The sequence below is a fragment of the Hakea prostrata genome, chromosome 10 (genome assembly GCF_041222555.1).
Source record: "Hakea prostrata isolate BN-2017 chromosome 10, UWA_Hpros_2, whole genome shotgun sequence".
Classification (NCBI taxonomy): domain Eukaryota; kingdom Viridiplantae; phylum Streptophyta; class Magnoliopsida; order Proteales; family Proteaceae; genus Hakea; species Hakea prostrata.
In genome coordinates, this window is record NC_142609.1 from 27,384,707 (window position 1) to 27,401,060 (window position 16,354).

Consider the following 16,354-nt stretch of genomic DNA (forward strand, 5'->3'; position numbering starts at 1 on the left):
GGACTCATTCAAAGGCTGATAGATATGAATGTTGGACTATTGTTCCAAAGGTCTATGTTGTCAGCCTATTCTTTAAGCAGAAAATTTTGTGTCAAGGTCAAGCAGAAAATAGGTTAATTAATTAGTTTTATTCTCCTCAACTTTTACTGTTCTCCAGACTCCAGACAAATGATTAAACATTTACTGGTGGGGACAACTAAAAATTGACCCTTCATGCAAATTACCACACTAAGCACAAGGAGCTTGTTGGAATTTGAAGAAATTATTGATCAGAAGGTTATCTTCATTCATAGGCCCCAATGGGGTATTTATGGTTACAATCTGAGTAAATCCTACTCTGAGTAGGATAAGGAAATACAAAGCAAATAGAATAGAAAATCCAATCCTAGATATTAGAAAACATAGTCTAACACAAAATATGAAACCAATATAAAGAATATAAGAAAACAAAAGATATAACTAAGAGAGGAGTCTACTCAAATTAGGAAAACTTAATTATACTTCCAACAAAGCTCACCCTCCAGCTCTGAAAAGCTTGGTTACTTGACTTCCAGTCCAAACCATCACCATTACTTTTATAAATCTGCAAGTTAAGTACACTTAAAAGGTAACAGGTCCAAATTGTTTGTAACTTTTCCCAAAAAATGTGAGAAAAAAAATTTGTCACCTCTTAACAGCTGCTGCATAACCCATTCTTCCAGGAGCCGGAGTAACATAAAACCTAGAGAGTGGGGAGAGGATGATTGTTAATATATTTGCTCAAAATATTCTCATCACAAAAAACAAAACACACAACTTCATTTAGTAACCAAATCAACATCCACGAAATGTACTATTTGACTACTTCTTGGGATCGAAAACATTCCATGCATGATCTAGTATGTGTACAAAAAGGATAAAGCCAGCGCAGGCCTTAATTAGGTTCAATGAATTTATTTAAAATTTTGATAATGATACAACCAATAATTTTACTACTTAATTTATTGTTTTCTTCTAGTTTCTCTAGTCATTTACCATATTACCTGGTCTAGAAACTATCCTCTACCATTTGACTTATTCAGGAACAGGGCAATCCAGATGCAGATCTTTGACATTTCAGCGATACCCTGATTCTCAAGTGTATTCAACAGATGTAGTGCATTGACAAAGCAGGATAAAACCACCGCATTTGATAACTCAAATCCAATTTTGCATTGAAAATGTAACAAGATATTAACTTTATTCAAATCATAGTATCAAATTTCTACTCACCAGAACAACAGAAATGTGGTAAGATAATAAATGGTATTCAGTAACCCATAAGATAAGATTCCAGAAATCCCATATCTCTTCAGTCTCTGCATCAAACTGATATACCTCTCAAAAAATAAACCAACATATATTCATCAGTAAACAAGAGGAACTAACTGTCAGTGGCATGCAAAAAACACCCAGAAAATAGACGAACAAATAAATAAATTGGCTGCACACTTGCGAGGGCCAGGGGAGCAACTCACAATAGTTACTTCGAGCTTCAATTTGGGTGAATAAAAAATCAATAACAATAACCCAAAGTTGAAGGGAAAAAGTAATGAGAGAAAGAGAGGGGGGGGGTTGATGTAACCAGCTAGAGACGACCCAGAAGAGCCCAAAGAAGGCCCAAGCCCTCTAGCAGCTTGAGGCGCTGCCAGAGGGGCTGAACCCTTGTAGGGGTGTTTTGATCATTATCCATCCCTAGTTCGAGCCCTATTAAGTTGGGATAATTCCAGCTAATTTTGGAGTCTTTAACTACTTTGTTTTGTTATTTGGAGCCCTAATATTAAAGTTATCCAACAGTCCCAGTTTATGTAGAAGTCCTTTAATTAATTCATTGATGACTCCTAACTTGTTAAAAGGAGTCCTATTTAGAAGTCAGTTGTGTTTTCTTTAAGAATCCAAGTAGGATTCCCAATATTAGATTTAAAATACAGATCCATGCTTGTAATTCAATTCAGTTTTGATGAATAAAATTATGAGAGTTGCAGCCAGGAAGTGTGTATGAGTACTTCAGGGCTTTGAAACTCAGCGACACTTAGTGAAGGTGTCCTCTTCTACAAGATGATCTGCAGCCATCGCCCTCAAGTGAGTCTAATCCCCAACCCCTTCCCAATCAATTCCCCTCTCCTAGCCCTCGACTTCTTCCCCAAGCCTCATGACAGCCTAGAAACCAAAGAATTCCCATCGCAGCCCCTTATTAGTGATTGCTGAATTTCTGGAATTCAAATTCTTCCTTGAAAGAGCAAGAATTTCAAGAAAGAAAGCAAAGAAAAGAAAAGAAAAGAAAGAAGAAAATAAGAGAAAAGAAAAGGAGAGAGAGTTCAAGAAAGTCAAGGAAGATAGAAGAAAGATTCAAGAACCATCCCTTAGCTACCCAATCCCAACTGCAAGTCCCCATGCCTTTTCTCCTTTGCCGCAAAGACCCTACCCCTCCATTCCCTCCATTCCATCTTCTAGCTACCATACAAAAAACCCGTCATTTTCCATCCTATCCTACCTAGGGTGTTGTTGGATAGCCAAAACCATAAAAATTTCCCAAAACTCTAAGGGCCTGTTTGGTTACATGAATCTAGAGATTTGAAATCTCTGGATTCATGAATCTGAGAATTATACCCGTTTGGTTGTAAAAATCTCTAGATTCATGAAATCTAGAGATTCACCTTTTTACACTAAGGGCCTGTTTGGTTACTTGAATCTACAAATTTCAAATCTCTAGACTCATAAATGGAAGATTTATAGCTGTTTGGTTACTATAAATTAGCAGATTCACGAAATCTTGAGATTCACGTTTTTAGCCTATAATCGTGAGTTTGTAGATTTTTGGGTGTGGGATGAAATATGTAGATTTCACCATTTTTCACAGTGACTATAAAAGAAACAGGAATTTGCACATTCACCAAATTTACTTGACGGAAATCTACGACTTCGACGGAAAGAGACTGGGAGCTTCGTTTCGACTCAGGAATCCCAAAGGTTTTCACTTTCTGCAGTTCTGATTCGGTTCCCATCTACAGTGAAAAAGGTTCTTCTACTTCTTCGTTCTTCTTCATCTTCTTCTGTCAGTTCATTCTTCTTCATCTTCTTCTATGGGAGATTTGGTTTTGATTGAGGAATACTAGGGTTTTTTGAACGAAAATAGCAGCAAAAAATTGTAGGTCATTGCTTGCATCTTCTTCTGGTGATTTTTTGAATTAGCTGTGAAATAGTATTCACCAGCCTGATCTAACTCATTGTACTCAAGTTCAAACGATCAATGATTTAATTAAACCTAGACACGTTACTAAAAGATGAGACTGATGAACGTTGGATGTGACAGACTCATGATCTCCTCTTTTGAACTTGCGATGGTCTCTGGAGCTCCGGAACTGACTGCTACTTTTACTGCTTATGTTTACAAGAAGATAGAATTTGTGTTGCGATGCCCTTCTCAAATTAATGTGTCTTCAACCCTCTTTTGCTGCTTTTGATTAAGAAGTCAATTAATTTTCTGTTCTGGCATGTAAGTTCATAGCCATGTTGGAGTTACACAAGAACTGATTTCTATTGATGTTTAAATGCAAAAACTTGAAGCATTTTTTCATTTATCTTAAGAGTCGAATTACAAGGAATCCTATTACCTTTTATCCAATCCAATTTAAGGTTGAAAACATGTTGAGGTTGAGCTTCTAGGAGGAAGGAAAAGGCAGCAGAGGAAATTGATGACTGGTGCAACTGAGGTTTCCTTTGGTTTATTATTATTGTTTTTTCTTTTTTCTTTTTCTGATTGATCTCTCTTCAAAAGCAGATTCAAACCAGTGTATCCATTGGAACAACCTTCAGTGGAGCCTTTGTACTTCCATACTTAGAAGTCATAAACCTTAGTTGAACCTTCTTGTTTTGCTAAGATGCAGTCTTAATTTAATGACTACAAACAGTTATCAAAGGATTGTATGTGTAGTTAATTCTTTTTTAATTACAATTTAGAATTAAAATCTTCTAGGGTAGGTTTAGAAAGGACTCAATCTGTGGCTTTCAAAGTGGGACTAATGATATAAGTGCTTTCATGTCACGATTGGCCCTTTCTATGGAGTTGCTGTTTGTATAACCCATGCTGAGATGATTATAGGGAGACCTGAACATTGGAGTTATGATGGGAATGTTTTCTCAAAGTAGTTGTTTAAATAGGATCAAAGCTTTTGGTATTTTAATGTACTCTGTTTTACCACTGTAGTTGATTGAATTATCGAAGTGTAATGTAATACTGATCATAGATGAACATGTAATTATTTTTACATAGATACTAACAAAGCATAAAGTGGGTACATCGATTTTCTCCTAAAATCTCTCATAGATATTTTGTTAGCTGTTGAGGGTATAAATATATTGCACCTAGATACATGGTTGTGCATGTTGTGGATTGATCTTTAATACAGTTAGCCATAAAAGATACATGGTTGTGCATGTTGTGGACTGATCTTTAATACAGTTAGCGATGGCAGACCAACTATAAGAGACCTGATGGAGGTGCTACAAAAAAAACATGGCTGCATTCCAGCATCTCGGTGCTTGAGTGTATGCCTTGGGAGACTCATGCAAGGCCAACAGCATTACCCCTAACTAGAATCTATGGGCTGGATTTCAGGTATGAACATTTTACTTTTTAATCAATAAATTTTTCATCATTTGCATTCAAATGGTTTTGAAAACTCATTTTAAGCAACTGACATGTCAATATTACATTTGTGCAGAAGCCCGAAGAGTAGTATTGGAAGGACCAACCAGTCCTTCAAATCCATAGAGATGTGTTGGCATGGTTTGGCAATGAAATTGCCACTGGTCATGATGCAGCACACCCAGCTGATGCACACATGGAGGATATAAACTTGGTGGATATGACATTAGGGGCTGATGATGATTTAACTTCTCAACCAACCCCTTCTGATCAAAGGTCACAAGTCGTACTAGGGCAGCATCAGATGCTCTCTTAGAGTCTTCAAGCAAGAAGAAGAAGAAGAAGGACAAGACTCCGGCTGACAGGGTAGCAAGTCCTTTGAAGCAGCTTGCTAATGCATTTGACAAGTTTGTTGACATAGAATATCTCCCAGACATCTCGAAAAGGCTCACACTAGCACTTGAGGCACTCCTTGGCCTTGATGTTCGTCAGAGAATGGCTGCAAAAAGGTATTTACTGAACAACAAGACCGATGCACAGGAGTTTTTGGATTACAACGATGAAGAGAAGCTCATAATGCTTGAAGACCGTGTTCTTGGTGGCAGTGGATCTAGTTTACCTCGAAATCTGTTTAGTTGAACAACACAGTTCTATCTTTTGTTATTTTCTACTTGACAAGTTTACTTTTGATGTTTATATTTTTGTTTTGACGTCTCTTGATTCAAGGTAGGTAATATTATATATCAACTTCTTGACAGTAATTTCGTTAGAAATGGGAAGGGGCTGACGTTCTTGGACTTAACCAGAATTTGTTATATTCACCCCCATTTTGCTTTGTAGATCTATTTATGGATATGCTCATAGTTTGTTAAGTCATATGGGTACAATACATTTTGCTTTGTAGGTACAATACATTTTGCTTCCTAGGGTGTGTAGAGTTTCAGACTTTGAAGCCTGAACCAATCTCTTCTCTGCCTTATTTTCTCTCTCTCTCTCTCTCTCTCTCTCTCTCTCTCTCTCTCTCTCTCTCTCTCTCCATGGCTTGCAATTGCAATGAGGGATTCAGTGAAAACTTTTTTGCCCTAAAGCCTAAGGAAGCAAGTTTTATGGATCTGCTCCAATACCAGAAGAAGGCCAACAAAATTTAGCAAGAAGTTCCTGGCGTAAGTTTTGTTTTCCAATCCAAAAAAATATTGAATTCTACCTTGAGTTATAGATTGAATCTATCGCCTCACTTTCCACCAGAGTAGTATGAATAGAAGTACCCATTTCATACCAAAAAATTGAGTTTTGACACTAGGAGGTGTAGGCACATGTTTTGAAGCAACAACATCATGCAAAGAAGTTTCCTCATTTTCTCCAGCAAGAACTTCAATAATCCTTCACTTGTCCCATTTCTTACCATCTATTGATCGATCCATGCCGGATTATTGACGAGCTACGGGAAACATGTTCCGTGATGAAACAGACAGGTGACAAGGATGTCAAGTTGAAGGGTCATCATCTACGGAGTTCAGTCCAACATATATTTGTGGCTTGATGAGAACTAATTCCACAAAATCTCACTCATCTGACTTCTGAGAATCACATTACTGAGGAAATTCACACTGGCATGGTCCTAAAAAGAAACATAACAATAACAATAGGCACCCAACAAATTGATGATGATCAAAAAAGAAATTAAAAGAAATTTTTTAGGATAAGAAAAAAAATCAATTTTTATAGTCAATGTTTTGGAATATATGGATTCAGATAACTAAACAGTTTTTTAGAATGAATCTACAAATTTCAATTAAAGATTTAGGATAACCAAACAGTTTTTCGAGATGAATCCACAGATTTCATTCCACAGATTAAGGTAACCAAACAGTTTTTCAGGATGAATTCACAGATTTCATTCCACAGATTCAAGTTAACCAAACAGTTAATTTTAAGATTTATGACTCCATAGATTTGAAATCTCTAGATTTTTGAAATCTCTAGACTCATGTAACCAAACAGGCCCTAAAAACGTGAATCTGTAGATTTATGGGTAAGGGGTGAAATCCAGAGATTTCAAAAAAGCTATACATTTGCACATTCACAAAAATCACGTCGATCAAATAGTTTTTTAGGATGAATCCACAGATTTCATTCCACAACCAAACATCTAATTTTATAAATTATAACTCCTTAAATTTGAAATCAATAGATTTGAAATCTCTAGATATTTGAAATCTTCAGACTCATGTAACCAAACAGGCCCTAAACCATCCTGGCATCATTAATTTTTCCCAAACCCACCCCATACTATCCTCAAACTACTACTGTGAGTTACAATATTCAAACCAAGTTTCCCAAGGATTAGTTATTTGATTACTAGTTCTATTTGAGAGGATCTTGCAGACTGGCCTAGACCCTGAACATGAATTGGTATCAGAGCAAGGTCAACCAACAATCACCAACACCACAGAAAGAAGTCCAGACAACTGCAAAAAGGAGTTTGAAACCTTAGAAGAAGAGGGAAATTTTGTTCCTACATTTTCCATGAACGTGATGGCAAAGATCTTGGTGGCTGAAACAGAGGAAGAAGATTGGAGGAGAAGCTGTATATTCTATAACAGACTCAAATCAGGTAATAATTCAAGATATAGTTATAGTTGATGGTGGGAGTAATGTCAATGTGGTGTCTGAAGGGTTTTGTTAAAAGGACTGGGTTGACAGTTGAGAGGCACCCCCAACCCTGTATATTGTCACTACTCAATAGTGATAGACTGGAAGTGTCCCAGAAATGTTTGGTTTCTGTTAATCTCCATGCTTATTCTGAGGAAGTTTGGCATGATGTAATATCCATGAGGTTATCTGAGATTATCCTAGGGAGACCTTGATTGTACGACAATGCTGTATCTGTCATAAGGAGGGAAAACAATTGTAAGTTCCTACATAAAGGTCAAAACATTGAACCCTTCCCTCTGAATCTACCAAGAGAAATCTGAAGGAAACAGACCAGAGAACAAACCAGCAGGTACCCATACAGCAAATCTTGGTTGTTCCACCCAAGGAGTTTGAGGGATATAGCAAAGAGAGTAATCTCATCCTGGTTCACCAGAGCAGGGAAGACATCCCAACACTCTCCACCCATCAAAGAGCTTCTACAGAAACATTCAGACGTAGTATTAACAGATCTAGTCGATAGGCTGCCCCCATGAGAGATATCTAGCATGCAATTGACCTTGTACCAGGAGCACCACTAACTTACTTGCATGCCGGTTGAGTCCTCAGAGCATGAAGAATTACACAGATAGGTAAAGGATCTATTGAAGAAGGAATTTGTGACTGAAAATCTTAGCCCATGTGCTGTACCATCCTTGTTAACTCCCAAGAAGATGGACCTTGAAGGATGCTTGTAGATAGTAAAGACATCAACAAGATCACAGTGAAGTACAGATTCCCTATACCAAGACTTAATGATATGCTGGACATGCTTACCGGATCCTCAATCTTCTCCAAACATGATCTCAAAGTTGGTACCACCAAATCAGAATCAGACTAGGGGATGAGTGGAAGACAGCATTCAAAATCAGGGGAGACTTGTTCGAATGGAAGGTCATCCCTTTTGTCTGACCAATGCACCTAGTATCTTCATGAGAGTTATGACACAGGTAATCAAACCTTATATTGGGAAATTTCTGGTTGTACAGCAAGAACACAGAGAAACTCTTCCTGAACCTCAAGCAGTGCACTTTTGGGAAATTTCTGGTTGTTCCCTTTTGTCTGACCAATACTCTGATGATATTTTGGTGTACAGCAAGAACACAGAGGAGCATCCGAAGCATTTGCAAAAATATTTTGAGAACAGAGAAACTCTTCCTGAACCTCAAGCAGTGCACTTCCATGATGCCAAAAGTGATCTTCTTAGGATTCATCATGAGGCAAATTCAGGAAGGTCAAATGTATTGGTGGGAGATCTCACTCTCGAGCAAGATCTTGCCACCTCAAAATACCGAGATCTCGACCAAGATTGCGAGATCTTGGTCAAGATATAACATTTTTCTAGTGTAAACTCGGTGGCCTATCTCAATCTACTAGTCCTTAATTTTTCAAGATCATTGGAGATGAGCTGGTAAACTTGTAGTTCCTCAAGATAGATTTTAGAAGTGCTAAAATAATCATTGAGAGATTTGTTCCTTGAGAAAACTGAAAAACCTTTCATACAATCAAGATCCAAATCTTGATTCCCAGGCTAGTTTCAACCATCCTCGAGACCAAAATGAGGTCAAAATTTCGACCATCTTAGTTGAAACCTGGGAATTTTCCCAGGACAACTCGATGGATGTTTTTGGCCTTGCTTTTATGGTTTTCTTTATCTGGATTTTTGCATACAACCTATTTAAAGAATAAGCAACACAAAGGCACAAGTATCTTGCTAAAAAAACCCAATGAAGAGTTATCATTCAAGTTGTAGTTACATGAGAGGTTCCGATGAATACAAAGACATGTGAACAAATTATATATATAATAAGTACTCTAACGTTTCATACAAATACAATATCCACAAAGTAAATAACCAAAAACAAACTTTGCTGACATCTTCACTCAATTCCAAGTTGAGTTCCTCGGTGGATCCACAAGATGCATAGTATTGGTGAGATTTGATCCACTGCTCTAACTACTGGTCAAAAGACTCCCATGTCATGCTCTAAGAATATTTATTCATGTAGTCCAATATTGTGAATCCATAGGTGTCATCGTCACCATAGCTAGATATCACAAAATAGGGAATGTATCATTAGGGAATGGTAAAAGGATGATGGCTGAACTGGCCCAGGTGGGTATGATGGATATCCAAAGATAGAGTCCACAAATTATCGATCCATGCCCATACCCACATGCAGACATACTACTAGCGTCAACAGATGACCCCCCATATCCAGCAACTCCACCATAAGGACTATAACCATGGAGCCATGGTAGAAGATCTCGCTCTCAAGCAAGATCTCGCCACCTTGAAAAACAGAGATCTCAACCATTCGGCGAGATCTCGGTCAAGATATACAATTTTTTTACGTCAACTTAGTGGTCAATCTCGGTGGGTTTTCGGGTCCAAATTGGGTTGAAACTTCGTATTTAGCTTATTTAAGGCCTTTTAAACACATTGGTGGCTTTGGATTTGTCATAAACAACCCTAAGTATGATATAAATGAAAAGCAAGTGTATCAAATGCATCAAATAACCTAAATGTTATCAAAATTCCATCTATATAAGTATCACAATCTCAAATTTTCAAGAATAGGATAATAAAATTATACAACCATTAGAAGTTCTATATAAGTCATTAAATCATAAGTTCATAAGACAAGCAAAGAATGATTGATCTTCCTTCGATGTTGTAGATGTGCTAAGAATAATTGCAAGTGAAAATCCAGTCAAAATCCACAAAAAAGGGGAGAAAATTAAGAGTTCTAGCGAGATATCCCAACTCTCTGCTCTCGATCTCCATCTCATCTCGCTTCTCTGAAAAAGCGAGATATCTCGCGAGATCTTGCCAAGATCTTGTGAGATCTCCCACCATGCATGGAGCAAACAACAAACAAGGTGAAAGAAGACAAAGGAGTGATGATTTTTTAGTGAAAAAGCGGTTGAAAGAGGCAAAAATGGCAAAGGGAAATCGAAAAAATTTCGACCGGCCGAGATTTGGTATATTTAAACAAGGTTTCGCAAAACTCAATCAAAACCCAAGTTTCAACCCATCTCAGTTGAAAGTAGGGAAAAGATTTTCACCCCCTGGTTTCATCTTGACTAGCCAAAAAACCAAGATTCTGATCAAAATTTCAGTGGTTTCGATTGCAATTAGGACTTCGCATAAAATTCATAGTACAAGAAATGTTCTAACTTAGGAGTAGCTTTTATAGAGGTCTTCCCGCACCCCTTAGCTAAACTATGAAACACTACATAGCAACAATGGAGGGCTCAACATTATTCCACAACCAAAATTTAACAACAGAACTTTCTCTCGTCCATTCAACATGAACAGCCACAGATTTAGGATTCTTAAGGTCAGGTAGGTGGGGCTTCCTTGATATATTTAAGATTTCCCTTGGCATGTATATAGGCCTCAACAGCCTGAGCCTATAACAAATAGTTAGAGACACCACTTAACTTAACTGTGGTGATATGTACTTGTAGAGTATCAGCAGGTTTAGGTTCAGCAATAATAAAACAAGGGCTGTTAAAGCAGTAAAGATCAGCAGCAACACTGCAACACTATGCACTATAGAACCAGCAGGATTTAACAACTCAGGCTGATCTAACAAAGTATTTCAAAAAAAAAAAAGACAATTGAGGGACTAAAAGACCATAATCAGCAGAACATGTCAATTGTAGAACAGTACCAACATTAGAAGGACAGTTGCAGCGGCAAAAACATACCAAGGTATTGCAGAACTTCAAAACCAACAAAGGACTTCAAACAGGTAAGATATTAGCCATAGATTCATAAATCAGGCAAAAACAATCGTACCGCTTGCCAGGGAAAATTAAAAGCAGCACATCACTCGCACAGGGGCAATACTAGAATGATCAACAAAAATCATGGGGCAGTGAGGGAATGTCCTGACTTGCATTCAATCAGTGAAGGAAGATAACAGAGGAGGTTACCTCAGTAGAAAGAATTGATGCCCAGAAATCGTAGGAAAAAGAAATAACTGACTGTAGTATGCCTTTGCATTGAGTAGTATAAGTACTAATCAGACTGAAAAAAGGGGTTGATCCCTTTATATCATTATGGTCTGATTAGGTATTACTCAGTAGATAATAGGGTAGGGTAGAAAGGAGGAAAAAAGAACACGCAAAACTGTAGTTTTAGAAACTGAGATAGGATCAGATTGAAGGCTCCGATACCATCAAACAGTTCATGCAACTCAGGAGTTCAGAACGACAGGAACAAAGAGAAGAGAAGAAGGAGAAAGGAGAAGGCAAAAGGGAAACGAGGCAGAGAGCTCGCTTGTAACTGGCTCTCCCCTTAATTACTTTATTATAATCTAAAAGTCAATGTCAGTTTAGGAGAACATTCCAAAACTGGATCACAGCAAAAAGGAAACATACATATTGCATAGAATCTCCCAAATCTTTTATTAAAAAAGAAAAAGAGAGATACAGAGAGAAAATTATCTGAGAGAGGTTACTTGTCAACCAAGCAACATGAAAAAAATAGAAAGTAAACATATATTATACTAGTCAACTCCCATAACTTAGTTGACTGAGATTTCCTGGAGATCTAGGCCAACTAAGATGCCTAGTCAACAATTATCATAATTCCTCAGTGGCATCTATCCGCTATCATGGGGGACTTGTAAAACAATTGAAAATGGTGATACATCTGCAACTGTTTTTTTGACATTGCCACTACTTGTATATTTCAGCTTCAAATAGAACAAATACTTTGGGCAGTAAAAGAAAAAAAAGAGTTCAAATCCATTTGACAGGAAAAACTGTAGGACCCACCACATCATGTAACCAAAAAAATACAGCAGCCTTTAATGTTGAGTCTTTTGATCAATGAAACTGTAAAGTATAGTAATTACTCTTTGGATGTAAGAGATCTTGAATGCTGACTTCTGTCATTTCTCCTTGAATCTAAAGAACGAAATATATACAAGTAAGTTCTAGACATACAACTAAGAAAAAGAACAATTCAATAGCTTATGCAAACCAGTAATAAAAATAATGGAGAGCTTATGCAAACCATATTGTGGTTTGTTCTGGCATCTCCAATCCACACCAATTAGTCATTAGATTATTTAAAATTGTTATATCCTTGTTTTCATTTACTTTCAAATTTATTATGTGAGTCCTGTCATTTCGGGAAGCTCCACTGTGTGAACTATCCTCCCCATCTTAATAATAGGTATCACCAGCCCTACTTCATAGTTCACTCTAACTCTAGGGACCATGTCAGGTTTTTCCACTCTAGGTGTTTGACATTCCGTTACCTTTGTAGATGTTATTCAAGTGTTACTTGTATTTATTTAATGAAACGCCGTTCTGAGCTATTTGGTATTTCTGGACTTGTTGCTGAAATATGTACCCAGTTTGGTGTTACAGCTAAGGTTCTTCGCTATGATTATGCATACTCTTCAGAAAGAAGGGGATGATAGCTATAGACTGCAACAACAACAATAAGCCTTGCCCCAAGTAAATGCAATCTGCTACATGGATCATTGCCTTCCAAGTTCCATTCAACTCTATTAGAGGCCACACTAGATACAAGGCCTAAGCCATGCATATCATTTCTCACCCACTTCTACTAAGTTTATCTTAGGTCTGCCTCTAGTTCTTCTAATTCCTTTGATCTAGATTAAATCACTTCTCCGTATACGGGCATTTAAAGGCTTCCGTTGAACGTGACCCAATGAGACGTATAGACTATGAGACGGATTTCTTATGGATGTGTTTAAGTAATGGGTTGTTTTAGTGTTGACATGAACAGTAACGTGAACAGTATTAAGCCTTGATGCTTCCTTCCTTTTTTAGATATGTTACTCTACTTTCTATTTCTAATGTAGGAATCTTGCTACACAAGTTTTTGGGAGTTTATAGAAAGCATAGTTTCTATTTTCTGTTACTTATAATTTTTAAAACTTTCTTTTTTCTGTACTTTATATTTTGGACAGATTTTAGGAGTTAAAATACTAGAAAATTTTGTCCATGAGTTGTACTATTTATTTCTTTTTTAGAGGACAAGTTTCTTGTCTCTCAAGTTGTATGCTAAGCACTTGAATTCTATAAATAAAGGAAGCTTGCAATTCTAGTTTTACTTTAGCTAGAATCGCAGGCTTCTTTTGTGGTTCTCTCTTCTCTATTTTCTTCCTTCTGCTCTCTTTTCTTTTCTCAAGTTCAAACACTGTTTTGGTTGTTTAAACTTCAAAGCTTGATTTCTAACATGGCATCAGAGCTTTTTTGAATCAAAACAGTGTTACACTCAGTGTTCTCTTCTGAAGTTCTTTTTTTTTCCAGTTTTCCTTGGTGTGCAGCCACCTAATGCTGTATCTAATGTACAGTTAGATCAGGTTTTTCATATGAACTGATCTTCCTACTTATTACCTTACCTTTACACATTCCAGAACTTGGATTAAACTCAGATTTGCTTCCTACCTGCATTACCTTTTTTCTGCATCCTGAAATCCTCTTTCCTGTATTCAGACCTAAGGTTTGCAGAGTTGTTTTTTAACATTCTACTTCAAGTTTTGGAAGGCTGATTCGAGTGATATCTACTTCAGTTTGTGTCTTCAATTACAAGTGACTCAACCATGAGTGCGACTGAATCTAAAGGACCTCAAGGAGGTCATGTCAATGTTCAAATTACTGACATCAAACTGTAAGCAAGTTCTTCAGAAAAAAGTTCTAAGGGAGAAAATTCAGCCTTTACCTTTCGCAAAAGGGGACGTGGTCATGGAAGAATTAGTAGATCTTCTGGAGGTCGTGGTATTCAATCCTTTGACAAGACATCACGCTTATGTACTCCATTATGGGAAATCTCGCTATCGAGCGAGATCTCACCACTTAAAAAACCGAGATCTCGGTTGAGACACACAAATTTTCTAGCGTAAACTCTGTGGCCCATCTCAGTGGGTTTTAGGGCCCCAGTTGGGCTGAAACTTGGTATTTAGCCTATTTAAGGCATTTTGAACACACTGGTGGCCTTGGATTGTGAGAAAATAACCCTAAGTATGTCTTCTAAGTCGACCATATGTGTAAAACTGAAATGTTGTGAAATGCAAGGTTAGACAACATGTAATGTAAAGATATCAAGTAATTCAAGTTACAAATATCAAGTATTACATTACACATCAAACAATCAAAGAACTTAAATGTCTTCAAAATTTTACAACCATAAGAAGTTTTAGACTTTAGTAAGTCATAAATCATAATCCATAAGTTCACAAGATTACAATAAGTAACAAGATTACAAGACAGCAAGAGTATCACTTAGCATTCTGCATCAATTGATTCTGAACGGTGGTCACATATGACTCCCAAGTCAACTCATTACTGTAGTATGTCACATATCGGTTTATGTGGGACCGATATGTCTCCATGTCAGAATACTGGAGGAATAGCACTCTGGGGTAACCGACAATCGTGGGTGGGTGAAAGAGCCATTGCTGCTCTTGTTGTTCGTGGTGTTGTTGAATATATGGGTAGGGGTTTCTAAACCAGTCAGTCAATAGCCCACCTTCACTCCCATATGTGTACTCTCCAGGTGTTGGGTCTTGAGGAATAGTATGATCTCCATAAGAAGAATACCCAGTGTAATCTGACCCGATGCTGTGATCCCCATATAGATACTCCGATGGCTGCCAACTGGACAAACTTTGTTGTTGTGAACCACTGTGACCATGATCTAGGCTCATGCTTCCCATGTTCAATTCAAGATCCTACATGCTCGCATCATCATTTGTTTGCCTCTGGTTTGATATACTCTTCCTACTCCTAGTATAAGTCCAAGAGATAGGGGACTGTGGCTCGCATGTGTCGGATGACTCGAACCTAGTGGAGGTGACTCCCTTTTGTTAACCCTGACTTCCACCAGCAACACCACCAGCCTAACTGCTTCCATGACTCGATGGCTGAGTTGCAAGGATGGTATCATCAGCATCATCTGAACTCCCACTACTAGACATCACCGCAGTGTTTCAGGTCAACCAGGTGGCTCCGCAAATGGTACACTTGGTCATGTTGATGTTGCTATAGCAGCCTGACCCTCATCAGAAGACATGTGGTCAGCCACAGCATCTGGGCTCGTGGCAGTAGCAATGGTAGGATCCGGGTGCCCTCCTGGCCCATCCAGCACCATGCCACCTCGATCCCTAACCCACTGATATATAGCATCATCTTCCTCATCCTCTGCGAGGGGCTCGTGGAATATATAAGTCAACTCAATTGGTTCCCGATTTTCGTCATCCATATCATCTTGTATGTGCCCTACTCTCAATCTCATGTTGTAATGCACATACACTAAGTCCTCGAGTCTCTTACTCCTCAATCTATTTCGTACCTTACTATGAATGAGCGAGAAGGTGCTCCAGTTCCTCTCACAACCAAAGGATGAGCAAGTCTACGAGATTACTTTAATTGCTATGTCCCTGAGATTTGGTGAACTAGTTCGATATAACAACCAACAGTCAGCTGTATAACCAAACATACGAATGCATTAGGCAAGTAAATCTTAATACTTATATAACTTATCAGTTATCACTTATAGAGTTATAGACTTATAGTAATGGACTATTTACCAGGATCATTTTTTTCCCTAGTTGCAATCGCAGAAGGCTTTCCAAAACTCCCAGAGGCATCCCTAAAGTCCCTGATCTGCACACCCCAAATGTGATATGAACACAATTTTACCCCTAAACCCTTAGTAAGGCCCACAAAATACCCCTAAGAAGCCTACCTAGGCTCACCGAATCCTCTAGGAGGGGTATTTTGGGCATTTTCAGCCCTATATTGTTGCTGGAATTTAATTCCAGATTTAATTCTAGAGTCCAATTTGGTTAATAATTCTTAACTTGAGTTAGTGGTTGAGATAGTAGTTAGCAGTTGACTGTCCTAAGGAGCAGTTGACTGGCCACAGCAGATTTTCAGCTCTTTAGATTCAACAACAGCATCATTTCTTCAAGTTCCAGCAACCATTCATTTTCAACAGCAGCC

The 16,354-nt window shown here is 37.9% G+C and overlaps 1 protein-coding gene across 3 annotated transcripts in view; it reads right to left on the bottom strand.

The window, feature by feature from the left end:
- The window catches only part of LOC149002395 (uncharacterized), a 33,898-nt gene extending 17,888 nt beyond the window's left edge, over positions 1-16,010 (bottom strand). The window contains exons 1-4 of one of the 3 annotated variants that reach the window (XM_089136617.1): positions 12,229-16,005; positions 1,252-1,347; positions 668-721; positions 518-583 (exon numbers count right to left, since the gene is read on the bottom strand). In XM_089136617.1, coding sequence (XP_088992743.1) covers positions 518-583; positions 668-721; positions 1,252-1,347; positions 12,229-12,317 — 305 coding nt within the window. In that variant the 5' untranslated portion in view covers positions 12,318-16,005. Of the gene's footprint in view, positions 1-517; positions 584-667; positions 722-1,251; positions 1,348-12,228 lie in introns of all 3 variants that reach the window. The other 2 variants (XM_089136618.1, XM_089136619.1) reach the window with 2 other exon arrangements.
- Positions 16,011-16,354: the final 344 nt, after the last annotated feature.